The 13,962-nt window shown below is 50.3% G+C and overlaps 1 protein-coding gene across 8 annotated transcripts in view; it reads left to right on the plus strand.

Moving 5' to 3' along the window:
• The window catches only part of KMT2B (lysine methyltransferase 2B), a 61,588-nt gene that overhangs the window by 5,165 nt on the left and 42,461 nt on the right, over positions 1-13,962 (plus strand). For all 8 annotated transcript variants that reach the window (XM_066606390.1, XM_066606395.1, XM_066606392.1 and 5 more), the window contains exon 2: positions 11,730-11,811. In XM_066606390.1, the coding sequence (XP_066462487.1) occupies positions 11,730-11,811 (82 nt within the window). The remainder of the gene's footprint in view (positions 1-11,729; positions 11,812-13,962) is intronic.

Below are 13,962 nucleotides of genomic sequence, written 5' to 3' on the forward strand. Positions count from 1 at the left end.
CCCAAGACCCCACAGCGCCTCCTGATGGTACGGACGCCTTACTACCCCACCTGTATATACCCCCAAGACCCCACAGCGCCTCCTGATTGTACGGATGCCTTACTACCCCACCCGTAGATACCCCAAGACCCCACAGCGTCTCCTGATTGTACGGACGCCTTACTACCCCACCTGTATATACCCCCAAGACCCCACAGCGCCTCCTGATTGTAGGGATGCCTTACTACCCCACCCGTATATACCCCAAGACCCCACAGCGCCTCCTGATTGCATTCTGTATTATGGAGGTCTCTGCCTGCTACCGGGGCGTACTTCTCCACGTGCACCATAATGTATGGGGGCGCCACACTTTACAGCGATCCCACCAGTCAGACCCCTGATCATCCATCCGTATCTATGTATAATCAGTGTCTGACGGGTACTGCCCACGTACAGTAAGTGCCATTCTGTGGACTCCTGTGGGAGCGCCCATTGCGTTACTGCAGTTGTCATGGGGTGCGGGCCTGGATCAGAGATCTGCCGCCGGGTCAGAGTTCTGAAGTATTGTCTGTACGGCTGGCATAAGAGATACCAGCTGACACTAGTGAGGAGGTGGTGGAGTCACTATCCCCTCCTCTGAGGCCCACCGCGGCCCCTTTAAGGTGACACCTCTCCCCTGTAGTCGCTGACTGTAAGGAGGATTATCGCTTATTACCAGTTGTGACTCCTGTAAGATTCCCTCGATGTCTTAGGAAAATCCCATTATGCTTCGTGCCTGATCTTTCCTGTCATTCAGCGGCGCTCGGGATCAGTGACGCCTCCAGAGGGGTCGTAGAGAAATACATGGCTGCTTGCTTTCAAAAAACGGCGCCACAGCTGTCCGCAGGTTGTGTGTGGAATTGCAGCTCCGTCACATTAGGCGTCCGTTCACACGGTGGGACCCCTGCAGCGATTTCTGCCATTCTTTTTTTGCGCGGATCCGCACGTGGAATTTGCCTTGTTAATGGGCAGAAATCGCATTGCTGTGTCGGAATCCCGTATGGACAGGGCGAATTCTGCATGTGGATCTGCGCCAAAAAAAGTGTCATAAAGACGGATGTTAGAGGCGAAATTCACCCAGAATCGTCTGTGGCGAGTTCAGCCGCGTGAGCGTCCCCTTCAGTGCGTTACGGAATTGTCCGCAGCAGTAAAGCCGCATTAAACCCCGACTGTTGGCGCGGCTCCGCAGCAGAATTGACCCCTCCAAGCGAAAGCGTGAAATCTGCAGATCTCTGGCAAAATCTACCCTAAATTGGGAAATCGCCTCCCCGTCACTTCTGTAATTGTGGATTTTGTATTTGTCTCACGGAATTATATTTGGCGCAAAACTCCGTCGTCTTAGGTTTATTTTTAACCCCTTAGTGACACAACTAATTTTAGCCTGAAGAGCCAGTAGATGGTTCCCCCGGGTTGGATTCTGTCTGTGAGCTCGGTGTGGTAACACTGAGAACGGCACGTAATTGTATTGTGCATCACCGCATACGCACGCAGCCGGCCACGCGTGTGGGCTGCAGGTATATCTGCAACCGTAGAGCCCGCTGGGATATCCGCATTAACCAAGAAGAACCTGCCCCTCAGCACGCAGGCGCTCTCGCCCTCCCACCATTCGCCGTGTCTCCGGTCTCCAGTTTATTAGGATTATAACATGTAAATGTTTTATTGTGTTTTTGCACTATATTAAACCTTTTTTTTTTTTAACAGCCTTTTCTGGGTGTCGCCCCCTGCAGGGTAGCAGTTGTGTTTTTCTGTCCACAGAGCTGTATGGGGGCTTGTTTTTTTTCAGAATGACTTGTAGTTTTTGTTGCTGCCGCTTCGGAGGTTTATACAACTTCTTGATTGCTTTTTTTCTCCCTGTTTTGTAGAAACAAAATGACCAGAAAATGGCTATTGTGACGTATTCCTAACATAGAGGCTGTTCAATTCTGAACTGCCCCTGTGTTCTGTCAATGGAGAGGGGCGGGGGAGCAGGAAGAGAAATGTCCTGCAGCCGCCCCGCTGTGAGCCAGTGATACTAGCTGCATGGGAGCGCGTGTGCGCGGACGGGTGTTAACCATCGTTTGCCTGACATTCGTCCCATCTAAATGGAGCCAAAGTGATTACAAGATCAGAGCAAAATGGTCCTTTATTGTGTAGCTCCGACCCCTTGTAGGGAGGCTCTAGTACGCTGCTGTACCGCCTCTAGCTTGGATACAAGATGTGATACGGGGGCATGGAGGCTCTAGTACCCTGTTGTACCGCCTCTAGCTTGGATACAAGATGTGATACGGGGGCATGGAGGCTCTAGTACCCTGTTGTACTGCCTCTAGCTTGGATACAAGATGTGATACAGGTGGGCATGGAGGCTCTAGTACCCTGTTGTACTGCCTCTAGCTTGGATACAAGATGTGATACGGGCAGGCATGGAGGCTCTAGTACCCTGTTGTACTGCCTCTAGCTTGGATACAAGATGTGATACGGGCGGGCATGGAGGCTCTAGTACCCTGTTGTACCGTCTCTAGCTTGGATACAAGATGTGATACAGGCGGGCATGGAGGCTCTAGTACCCTGTTGTACCGCCTCTAGCTTGGATACAAGATGTGATATGGGGGGCATGGAGGCTCTAGTACCCTGTTGTACTGCCTCTAGCTTGGATACAAGATGTGATACGGGTGAGCATGGAGGCTCTAGTACCCTGTTGTACCGCCACTAGCTTGGATACAAGATGTGATACAGGCGGGCATGGAGGCTCTAGTATCTTGTTGTACCACCTCTAGCTTGCATACAAGATGTGATACGGGTGGGCATGGAGGCTCTAGTACCCTGTTGTACCGCCTCTAGCTTGGATACAAGATGTGATACTGGCGGGCATGGAGGCTCTAGTATCTTGTTGTACCACCTCTAGCTTGGATACAAGATGTGATACGGGTGGGCATGGAGGCTCTATTACCCTGTTGTACCACCTCTAGGTTGGATACAAGATGTGATACGGGTGGGCATGGAGGCTCTAGTACCCTGTTGTACCGCCTCTAGCTTGGATACAAGATGTGATACGGGCAGGCATGGAGGCTCTAGTATCCTGTTGTACCGCCTCTAGCTTGGATACAAGATGTGATACGGGTGGGCATGGAGGCTCTAGTACCCTGTTGTACTGCCTCTAGCTTGGATACAAAATGTGATACGGGTGGGCATGGAGGCTCCAGTACCCTGTTGTACCGCCTCTATTTTTCACTGGTATTATGTAATATACTGAAATACTTTTTCTGAATCAAGCAAAATGGAAAAAAATGCAATTTCACCATCTTTTGGGGTTGTACAGAGTACACACTGCGGCAAAAATATAATGTTTTTCTTGTGTACTAAATTTAAAAATATATATGTGTTAAAAAAAAAAAAGTTAAATTGTCTGCTTCCATCTTCCGCCGGCTGTAACGTGGGATAAATAATGTGTTGCTTTGATAGATCAGACTCGGGTGACTGCAGCGATACAAAATGTGAGTTTTTTTTCTTTAAATATGGAAAAAGCGGGAGGGGGTTAAACTTTTATTACCTTTTTATTTTTTTTCTAATAACTTTTTTTTTTTTTCTCCTTAGGAGACTTGAACTTGTGATTGTTTGATCATTTACCATAGTATTGCATTATACCATGTTCTGACAGGCATGTTATTGATGAGCAGTCAGCCATGGCATCTCTGGGCGCCTTTAGAAAGCCCCCAGACAGATGTCTGTCCAGCCTTTGTTTGAATACTTCCATTGAAGGGAACTCCCCACCTCCCATGGTAACCTGTTCCACTCATTGATCCCCCTCCCTGTCTAATATCTAATCTGTGTCTCCTCCCTTTCAGTTTCATCCCATTGCTTCTAGTTTTTCCTTGTGCAGATGAGAATAGGGCTGATCCCTCTGCACTGTGACAGCCCTTCAGATATTTGTAGACAGCTATTAAGGCCCCCTGTCCACAGGTGTTGCGGTATCCTGCAGTGGAGCTCCGCTGCATCTCTGGTCAGCCCTATCTGATAGGCTGACCGTGGAGAAGCAGGGCAATTTGCAGCATGCTGGGAATTGCCCGACGCGAGTGGAGAATCGCAATGATTCTCCACTCGTGGTCAGTGTGCCGGCGCTATGGAAAGCTTCAGAGGGTGTCATTCGCCAGCAGTTTACCGCCGGCAAAATCACGCCCGTGGACAGGCACCCTAAGTCTCCTCTCAGCCTTCTCTTCTGCAAGCTAAACATTCCCAGATCCTTTAACCATTCCTCATAGGACATGATTTGCAGACCGCTCACCACCTTGGTAACTCTTCTCTGAACTTGCTCCAGTTTGTCAATGTCTTTTTTTTAAAGTGTGGTGCCCAGAACTGGACACAGTATTCCAGATGAGGTCTGACTAAGGAGGAGTAGAGGGGGATAATGACCTCATGTGATCTAGACTCTATGCTTCTCTTAATACATCCCAGAATTGTGTTTGCCTTCTTTGCTGCTGCATCACATTGTTGACTCATGTTCAGTCTATGATCTATTACTATACCCAAGTCTTTTTCACATGTGCTGCTGCTTAGCCCAATTCCTCCCATTCTGTATGTGCTTTCTGCATTTTTCTTGCCCAAATGTAGGACTTTGCATTTCTCCTTGTTAAATACCATTCTGTTAGTCGTCGCCCACTGTTCAAGCTTTTCTAGGTCTTTTTTAATCCTCTCTCTCTTCCCTAGTGTTAGCTATCCCTCCTAGCTTTGGGTCATCAGCAAATTTGATCAGTTTCCCCTCAATTCCCTCCTCCAGATCATTTATAACAATGTTGACCAACACTGTGCCTAGGACAGAGCCTTGCCATTCTACCACTTGGATGTGCAGCCATTTATGACCACTCTTTGGGTACGATCACTCAGCCAGTTGTGAATCCACCTAACAGTTGCCTTGTCAATCCCAGATTTGGTCATTTTCTCAATAAGTACGGTATGAGATACTTTGTCAAATGCTTTACTAAAGTCAAGTAATTATTAGAGATGAGCGAACGTACTCGTCCGAGCTTGATGCTCGTTCGAGTATTAGCGTGTTCGAGATGCTCGTTACTCGTGACGAGTACCACGCGGTGTTCGAGATACCTTCACTTTAATCTCTGAGACGTTAGCGTGCTTTTCTGGCCAATAGAAAGACAGGGAAGGCATTACAACTTCCCCCTGCGACGTTCAAGCCCTATACCACCCCCCTGCAGTGAGTGGCTGGGGAGATCAGGTGTCACCCGAGTATATAAATCGGCCCCTCCCGCGGCTCGCCACAGATGCATTCTGACATAGAGGAGGAAAAGTGCTGCTGGTGCCGGAGCTGCTATAGGGAGAGCGTTAGGAGTATTTTAGGCTTAAAGAACCCCAACGGTCCTTCTTAGGGCCACATCTAACCGTGTGCAGTAGTGTGGAGGCTGCTTTTTGCAGTGTTGCACTTTTTGGTTTTTTTGTATATCGGCCGTGCAGAGCATTGCGCCCTGCAGTAATACTCCAGGGCCAGAAGCGCTTAGGCAGGGACAGAAGACATATTGATTGAATATAGGCAGTGGGCCTTTGCAAAAAATTTGGGGAAAAAAATCTATTTGGGCTGCCTGTCACTGTCCTCAGTGTTCTGGGTCTCTGCTGGGTGTAGTAGTTCTCCAAATTCATACGCAGCCAGCTAAGTGTTACAGCAGGCTTGCGCAAAATTATTTCCTGGCGTTCCGTAAGCGAAGTCAGCCTCCAACCACAGGCCAATAAGCGGCACATTTAATTACAGCGTTCTGTTTCTGCATTACTGGTAATACAGCATGCTGAGGGGTAGGTGTAGGCCTAGAGGACGTGGACGCGGCCGAGGACGCGGAGGGCCAAGTGAGGGTGTGGGCACAGGCCGAGCTCCTGATCCAGGTGTGTCGCAGCCGACTGTTGCGCGATTAGGAGAGAGGCCCGTTTCTGGCGTCCCCACATTCATTAACAATTAATAGGTCCATGCGGTAGACCTTTATTAGAAAATGAGCAGTGTGAGCAGGTCCTGTCGTGGATGGCAGAAAGTGCATCCAGCAATCTATCGTCCACCCAGAATTCTGCGCCGTCCACTGCTGCAACTCAGAATCCTCTGGCTGCTGCTCCTCCTTCCTCCCAGCCTTCTCACTCCATTACAATGAGACATTCTGAGGAGCGGGCAGACTCCCAGGAACTGTTCTCGGGCCCCTGCTCAGATTGGGCAGCAGTGGTTCCTCTCCCACCAGAGGAGTTTATCGTGACTGATGCCCAACCATTGGAAAGTTCCCAGGGTCCGGGGGATGAGGCTGGGGACTTCCGGCAACTGTCTCAAGACCTTTCAGTGGGTGAGGAGGACGATGACGATGAGACACAGTTGTCTATCGGTGAGGTAGTAGTAAGGGCAGTAAGTCCGAGGGAGGAGCGCACAGAGGATTCGGAGGAAGAGCAGCAGGACGATGAGGTGACTGACCCCACCTGGTTTGCTACGCCTACTGAGGACAGGTCTTCAGAGGGGGAGGCAAGGGCAGCAGCAGGGCAGGTTGGAAGAGGCAGTGCGGTGTCCAGGGGTAGAGGCAGGGCCAGACCGAATAATCCACCAACTGTTTCCCAAAGCGCCCCCTCGCGCCATGCCACCCTGCAGAGGCCGAGGTGCTCAAAGGTCTGGCAGTTTTTCACTGAGTGCAGACGACCGACGAACAGTGGTGTGCAACCTTTGTCGCGCCAAGATCAGCCGGGGAGCCACCACCACCAGCATGCGCAGGCATATGATGGCCAAGCACCCCACAAGGTGGGACGAAGGCCGTTCACCGCCTCCCTGTGCCCCAACCTGCCACTGAGATCCAACCCCCCTCTCAGGGTACAGGCACTACCGTCTCCTGGCCTGCACCCACACCCTCACCTCCGCTGTTCTCGGCCCCATCCAGCAATGTCTCTCAGCGCACCGCCCAGCCGTCGCTAGCGCAAGTGTTTGAGCGAAAGCGCAAGTACGCCGCCACGCACCCGCACGCTCAAGCGTTAAACGTGCACATAGCCAAATTTTAGCCTGGAGATGCTGCCGTATAGGGTTGTGGAAACGGAGTCTTTCAAAAGCATGATGGCGGCGGCGGCCCCACGCTACTCGGTTCCCAGTCGCCACTACTTTTCCCGATGTGCCGTCCCAGCCCTGCACGACCACGTCTCCCGCAACATTGTACGCGCCGTCACTAACGTGGTTAATGCCAAGGTCCACTTAACAACGGACACGTGGACAAGCACAGGCGGGCAGGGCCACTACATCTCCCTGACGGCACATTGGGTGAATTTAGTGGAGGCTGGGACAGAGTCAGAGCCTGGGACCGCTCACGTCCTACCCACCCCCAGAATTGCGGGCCCCAGCTCGGTGCTGGTATCTGCGGCGGTGTATGCTTCCTCCACTAAAGCACCCTCCTCCTCCTCCAACGCAACCTCTGTCTCGCAATCAAGATGTGTCAGCAGCACGTCGCCAGCAGTCGGTGTTGCGCGGCGTGGCAGCACAGCGGTGGGCAAGCGTCAGCAGGCCGTGCTGAAACTACTCAGCTTAGGAGATAAGAGGCATACGGCCCACAAACTGCTGCAGGGTCTGACACAGCAGACCGACCGCTGGCTTGCGCCGCTGAGCCTCCAAATGGGCATGGTCGTGTGTGACAACGGCCGTAACCTGGTGGCGGCTCTGCAGCTCGGCAGCCTCACGCACGTGCCATGCCTGGCCCACGTCTTTAATTTGGTGGTTCAGCGCTTTCTGAAAAGCTACCCACGCTTGTCAGACCTGCTCGGAAAGGTGCGCCAGCTCTGCGCACATTTCCGCAAGTCCCACACGGACGCTGCCACCCTGCGGACCCTGCAACATCGGTTTAATCTGCCAGTGCACCGACTGCTGTGCGACGTGCCCACACGGTGGAACTCTACGCTCCACATGTTGGCCAGGCTCTATGAGCAGCGTAGAGCTATAGTGGAATACCAACTCCAACATGGGCGGCGCAGAGGGAGTCAGCCTCCTCAATTCTTTTCAGAAGAGTGGGCCTGGTTGGCAGACATCTGCCAGGTCCTTGGAAAGTTTGAGGAGTCTACCCAGGTGGTGAGCGGCGATGCTGCAATCATTAGCGTCACCATTCCTCTGCTATGCCTCTTGAGAAGTTCCCTGCAAAGCATAAAGGCAGACGCTTTGCGCTCGGAAACAGAGTCAGGGGAAGACAGTATGTTGCTGGATAGTCAGAGCACCCTCCTGTCTATATCTCAGCGCGGTGAGGAGGAGGAGGAGGATGAGGAGGAGGGGGAAGAGACAGCTTGGCCCACTGCTGAGGGTACCCATGCTGCTTGCCTGTCATCCTTTCAGCGTGTATGGGAGGAGGAGGAGGAGGAGGAGGAGGATCCTGAAAGTGATCTTCCTAGTGAGGACAGCCATGTGTTGCGTACAGGTACCCTGGCACACATGGCTGACTTCATGTTAGGATGCCTTTCTCGTGACCCTCGCGTTACACGCATTCTGGCCACTACGGATTACTGGGTGTACACACTGCTTGACCCACGGTACAAGGAGAATCTTTCCACTCTCATACCCGAAGAGGAAAGGGGTTCGAGAGTGATGCTATACCACATGACCCTGGCGGACAAACTGATGGTAAAATTCCCATCCGACAGCGCTAGTGGCAGAAGGCGCATTTCCGCGGCCCAGGTAGCAGGGGAGGCGCAGAGATCAGGCAGCATGTACAGCGCAGGCAGGGGAACACTCTCTAAGGCCCTTGACAGCTTTCTGGCTCCCCAGTAAGACTGTGTCACCGCTCCCCAGTCAAGGCTGAGTCGGCGGGAGCACTGTAAAAGGATGGTGAGGGAGTACGTAGCCGATTGCACGACCGTCCTCGGTGACGCCTCTGCCCCCTACAACTACTGGGTGTCGAAGCTGGACACGTGGCCTGAACTCGCGCTGTATGCCCTGGAGGTGCTTGCTTGTCCTGCGGCTAGCGTCTTGTCAGAGAGGGTGTTTAGTGCGGCTGGGTGAATCATCACAGATAAGCGTACCCACCTGTCAACCGACAGTGCCGACAGGCTAACACTCATCAAGATGAACAAAGGCTGGATTTCCCCAGACTTCTCTTCTCCACCAGCGGACAGCAGCGATACCTAAGCAATACGTAGGCTGCACCCGCGGATGGAAGCATCGTTCTGTATCCCCATCAAAAACGGGGACCTTTTAGCTTCATCTATCTGTGTATAATATTCCTCCTCCTCCTCCTCCTGCTCCTCCTCCTGAAACCTCACATAATCACGCCGAACGGGCAATTTTTCTTAGGCCCACAAGGCTCAGTCATATCATTTTTGTAAACAATGTTTATACGTTTCAATGCTCATTAAAGCGTTGAAACTTTCACCTGAACCAATTTTTATTTTAACTGGGCTGCCTCCTGGCCTAGTTACCAATTAAGCCACATTACCAAAGCGATTAATGGGTTTCACCTGCCCTCTTGGCTGGCCATGGCCAATTTTTCTGATGTACATTAGTACTGTTGATACAGCAATTTTTGGGGGCCCTCGCCTACAGTGTAATCAAATTAATTTTTTGCCCACCTGCATTACAGCTGACGTTACATCCGCTGTGATGGGCACTGCAATGGGATATATTTATGTACCGCCGGTGGCTTCCTGGCACCCACCCATGCTGTGGGTCCACAGGGACTTCACAATAGGGAGTTGTACCTGCCTGTGTCTATGAATTAAAAACCCCGGTCGGGTTGGGGTATGCAGTGTGGGCCGAAGCCCACCTGCATTTAATCTGACGTTAGCTCTGCTGTCCAGGGCACTGCAATGGGATACATTAATGTACCGCCGGTGGGTTCCAGGGAGCCACCCATGCTGTGGGTGCACGTGGAATTCCCATTGCGGAGTTGTACCTGCCTGTGACTATTTATAAAAAAACGCGGTCTGACTGGGGCATGCAGACACCTTGACAGAATGAATAGTGTGTGGCACATAGGTTCCCCATTGCTATGCCCACGTGTGCAGCTCCTGATGGAGGTGGCACAGGATTGGATTTCTCATTGCTTCTGTACAGCATTGTGGACTATCGCCCCTTTTAAAGAGGGTCGCTGCCTAGCCGTGCCAACCCTCTGCAGTGTGTGCCTGCTTTTCCTCTGGCAGATGCACTTATAAATAGACATGAGGGTGGCGTGGCATGAGGGCAGCTGAAGGCTGGGCAGGGACAGTTTGGTGTGCGCTGTGGACACTGGGTCGTGCCGGGGGGGGGGGGGTTTGGGCAGCATGTAACCCAGGAGAAGTGGCAGCGGAGTGTCATGCAGGCAGTGATTGTGCTTTGTTGGAGGTAGTGTGGTGCTTAGCTAAGGTATGCATTGCTAATGAGGGCTTTTCAGAAGTAAAAGTTGTTGGGAGGGGGGGGGCCCACTCTTGCCGCTATTGTGGCTTAATAGTGGGACCTGGGAACTTGAGATGCAGCCCAACATGTAGCCCCTCGCCTGCCCTATCCGTTTCTGTGTCGTTCCCATCACTTTCTTGAATTGCCCCGATTTTCACAAACGAAAACCTTAGCGAGCATCGGCGAAATACAAAAATGCTCGGGTCGCCCATTGACTTCAATGGGGTTCGTTACTCGAAACGAACCCTCGAGCATCGCGAAAAGTTCGTCCCGAGTAACGAGCACCCGAGCATTTTGGTGCTCGCTCGTCTCTAATTGTAACCAATTACCAGGACAGCAGAGATTTGTGCTGCTGATGTTTACCCCATAGTGGATTGCCTAGACTGGATAGAACTGTAACAAACCCTCAGCTGTGACACTCTTCGGGACTCTTCCGTTTCAGTGACAAATGCCACAAAATTTGCAGATGGTGAGAAACTGACACAAAAGTTATATGCAGGTTATGTCCATGAAATCCGCAGCGTTTGCACAGACCAAAGCTGTGCCTGTTTACTGCATGTTGCTTTTTTGCGCATATTCATTGTGCTTTTAATGCACGCAAAAAAAAAACCCTCAAGAAAGCCTCATTGATATCTTCTGCCTCCATGCGTGAATTAGACGCATTTCATGTATTCAGACCCGAATTGGATCGGCTGTGATTGTTTTTGTTTTCATGCGCGTGAAAACCGCGTCTAAAAACCGCAATGCAGATCGGTGGAGTTTACGTTCTCCCTGTTCTGCACGTAATACAGATACACCCATGTGAGTGAGCCCTAATATACTTGTGGCAGACCCACATTGTGCTAATAAGCGTGCACGTCTCCTTAAAATTGGCGCAGCTTACTCCAGCGGGCCTGGCGTCTGAACCGCAAGTCTCAGTAAACATCCACCAATGTTTATTACAAAGCTGACGAACGTTTCATTATACAAGGAGGGATTTTCCGGGATAAAAAGGGGGCTGACTTTATTTTCCACTAACGGCGCCTCCCTTATCCACAGGTCATGTCTGGTATTGCAGCTCAGGACCATTTAGTAAGAACATTTTATCCTAATCTTTCAGAATAGAATACCAGAACTGCGGTGAAGACTGATGCTTAGGCGCAGCAAGGATGGGGGTGGGACTCTGCAGAGTCGGGTGACTCCTGCTCACATCCACCCTGTAATAATCCTCCTGTCCTTCCTTTGTAATTAATGATTTGTACCTTTAAATCTATCATTCAGCTTTGCTATAGACTGGTTGACCCTGATTAGCGCAGTTGGCGGTCATTGTGTGGGGGCGGAGCTCCTTATGGCGACGCTGCAGCTTTTAACCAATGTCTCGTTTTGTCTTTTGCAGGGTGAATTTGATGGTTTTAGCGAGGATGAGCAACCTGTACGAAGTCGTCTCCGCCTGGCTCTGAGATCAAGTATCCCAAGAGGTACGTAGGCCAGGGACAATGGCTGCGTTTAACCCCCTATTGCATCACGTACCCTACCTGACTGCGTGGCGTATATGTAGCGTGACCCGAGACTTTGCCATACTCAGCGACTACCGCTGTTTCTGATAAGGGTGGAAACCACTACGATCAGAGTTGGCTTAAAACTATTTAGATGCTGCGGTGAAAGCTGGCTGTACCTTTAAGAAGCCCACTGGAGGAGGGGGTGGGGGGTTTCCTCCAGTCCCCATGGGCCCAATGACTGTCAGTGTGGACTCTGCTGTAAGTAGATAGCGCTGTTAAAGGGGTATTCTGGCCAGGAGACAAATTTTCAAGTTATGGGTTAAAACTGATAGATCGGAGGGATCCGACCGCTGAGACCCCCACCAATCCTGAGAACAAGGGTCCTGTTTCCCAGTCTGGCGCCGCTTCTTGGTTGCTTCTCACATGTATTGAATAGAGGACTGGTCACGTGACTGCAGCCGCCGCTTCATTCATTTCAATGGGGCTGATGGAAGTAGCTGGGTACTTTGTACTCTTTCTCCAGCAGTCACATTAAAAATGAATGGAGCGGCACTACACAAGCGCAACCTGCCCTCCATTCAATGACATGGGAGAAGCAGACAGTGAGGAGGATGGGGAAATTAGGACCCCAACCGATTCCAAGAATAGGAGTCCCAGCAGCTGGACCCTGACCAATGTAATCCATTTTCACCCATCTAGTGGTGAAAACTAGAAAATGTGTCCCCTAACTGGGATACCCCTTTAACAATGCAATAATCCACGTTGGTACTTTTGAGAGCTGTGCTTGCATTATGGAACCCAGCGACTACAATGTGGACACTGCTTCCGGCACGGCAGTCTGCTGATCGGTGCTGAGCCTGAGCTGTGGACCCCAACCATCAACTTTTAATGGCTTAACCTGAGGATAGGTAATCAGTAATAAAAAGCATAAGAAACCACTTTAATCCCTACCTGTAGCTGGGCTTAATAGGCAACATTAAAATGTACTGTATACTGCAGTACTTAAGTATTGCAGTATATATTACAAGCCATTAAGTGATCGCAAGTTCAAATTTCCATCTAGAGACTAAAAAAAGTAGAAAAAGTTTCTAAAATATAATTTAATATTTTAAAAAGTTTAAAGAACCCTTTAACGTTTCTCCCACGTGGTGAACGCTGTAAGCGGTGAAAAAAGCGCAAAATGCCCAAATTGCTGTTCGGTTACCCCTCTCCCACCAATTTTTTTTTTTTAAGTAACCAAAAAGATGCTTCTAGGCCAGAATGGTACCAGTCAGCTACAATCTACAGCCCGACCCACAAATAATGAGCCCCCAATCTAAGGAAACATAAAAAGGTTTTGGGTTTTCAGACGAGCTGCTTTTGTTTTTAAAGAAAGTTTATTTACTTTTTGAAACGTAGTGAAACAATGAAGCTATAGTTTTTTTCTCTAATCCCCCAGAATGCAGTGCGTATCATTTTAATTGCACCGTGAACTTTATTAAAATTAAACCACCACAAATGGCGCAATCGTGTCTTTTTTGTTTTTTTTCTCGCAACACTTAAACATTTTTAAAAGTTCTTCAGTACATTAAATGATGCCATTAAAAAAATACAACTCGTTGAGCAAAAAGCCGGCCCACAATGAGGGCAACGATAGAAAAAACTGTTCTTAGAAGGGGTTAATCTATAAAGGTTGGGCTTGATGGACCGCTGGCTTTTTTAACCCTTTGCAACTATAAGTGAAGATGAAGTGTTAATCCATCTCTGTGTAGAATTACAATTTACAGCCACAAGTCATCAGCCGGAAGCCTTGCTGTAGGGATTGAGATCCCCAGACTGTCATGTGACCACAGAGGGGAAGTTGCAGTGATGTAATGTATCCTGTAATCTTATCATCTGGTTGTTATAAGATGCTGCTGGTTACAGGCGCCCCTATATAGAGCTAATCGGGAGAATGTGATTTTCCCCAAGATTAGACCTTACAGGGGAGTCTTGGGCTGGGTTCCCACGGGACGGAAATTTTGCGGCATGGCCGCACTGAAAAGCCGCAAGGTTTCCGCGGGAGAGCTGCAGCTTCAAAACTCACGGCGTTTCGCCGCAGCTTTTGGAGCAGTTTGGCCGCCGGCATTCTGTTGCGGCTTTCTCTCCACA

The sequence above is a fragment of the Eleutherodactylus coqui genome, chromosome 6 (genome assembly GCF_035609145.1).
Source record: "Eleutherodactylus coqui strain aEleCoq1 chromosome 6, aEleCoq1.hap1, whole genome shotgun sequence".
NCBI lineage: Eukaryota > Metazoa > Chordata > Amphibia > Anura > Eleutherodactylidae > Eleutherodactylus > Eleutherodactylus coqui.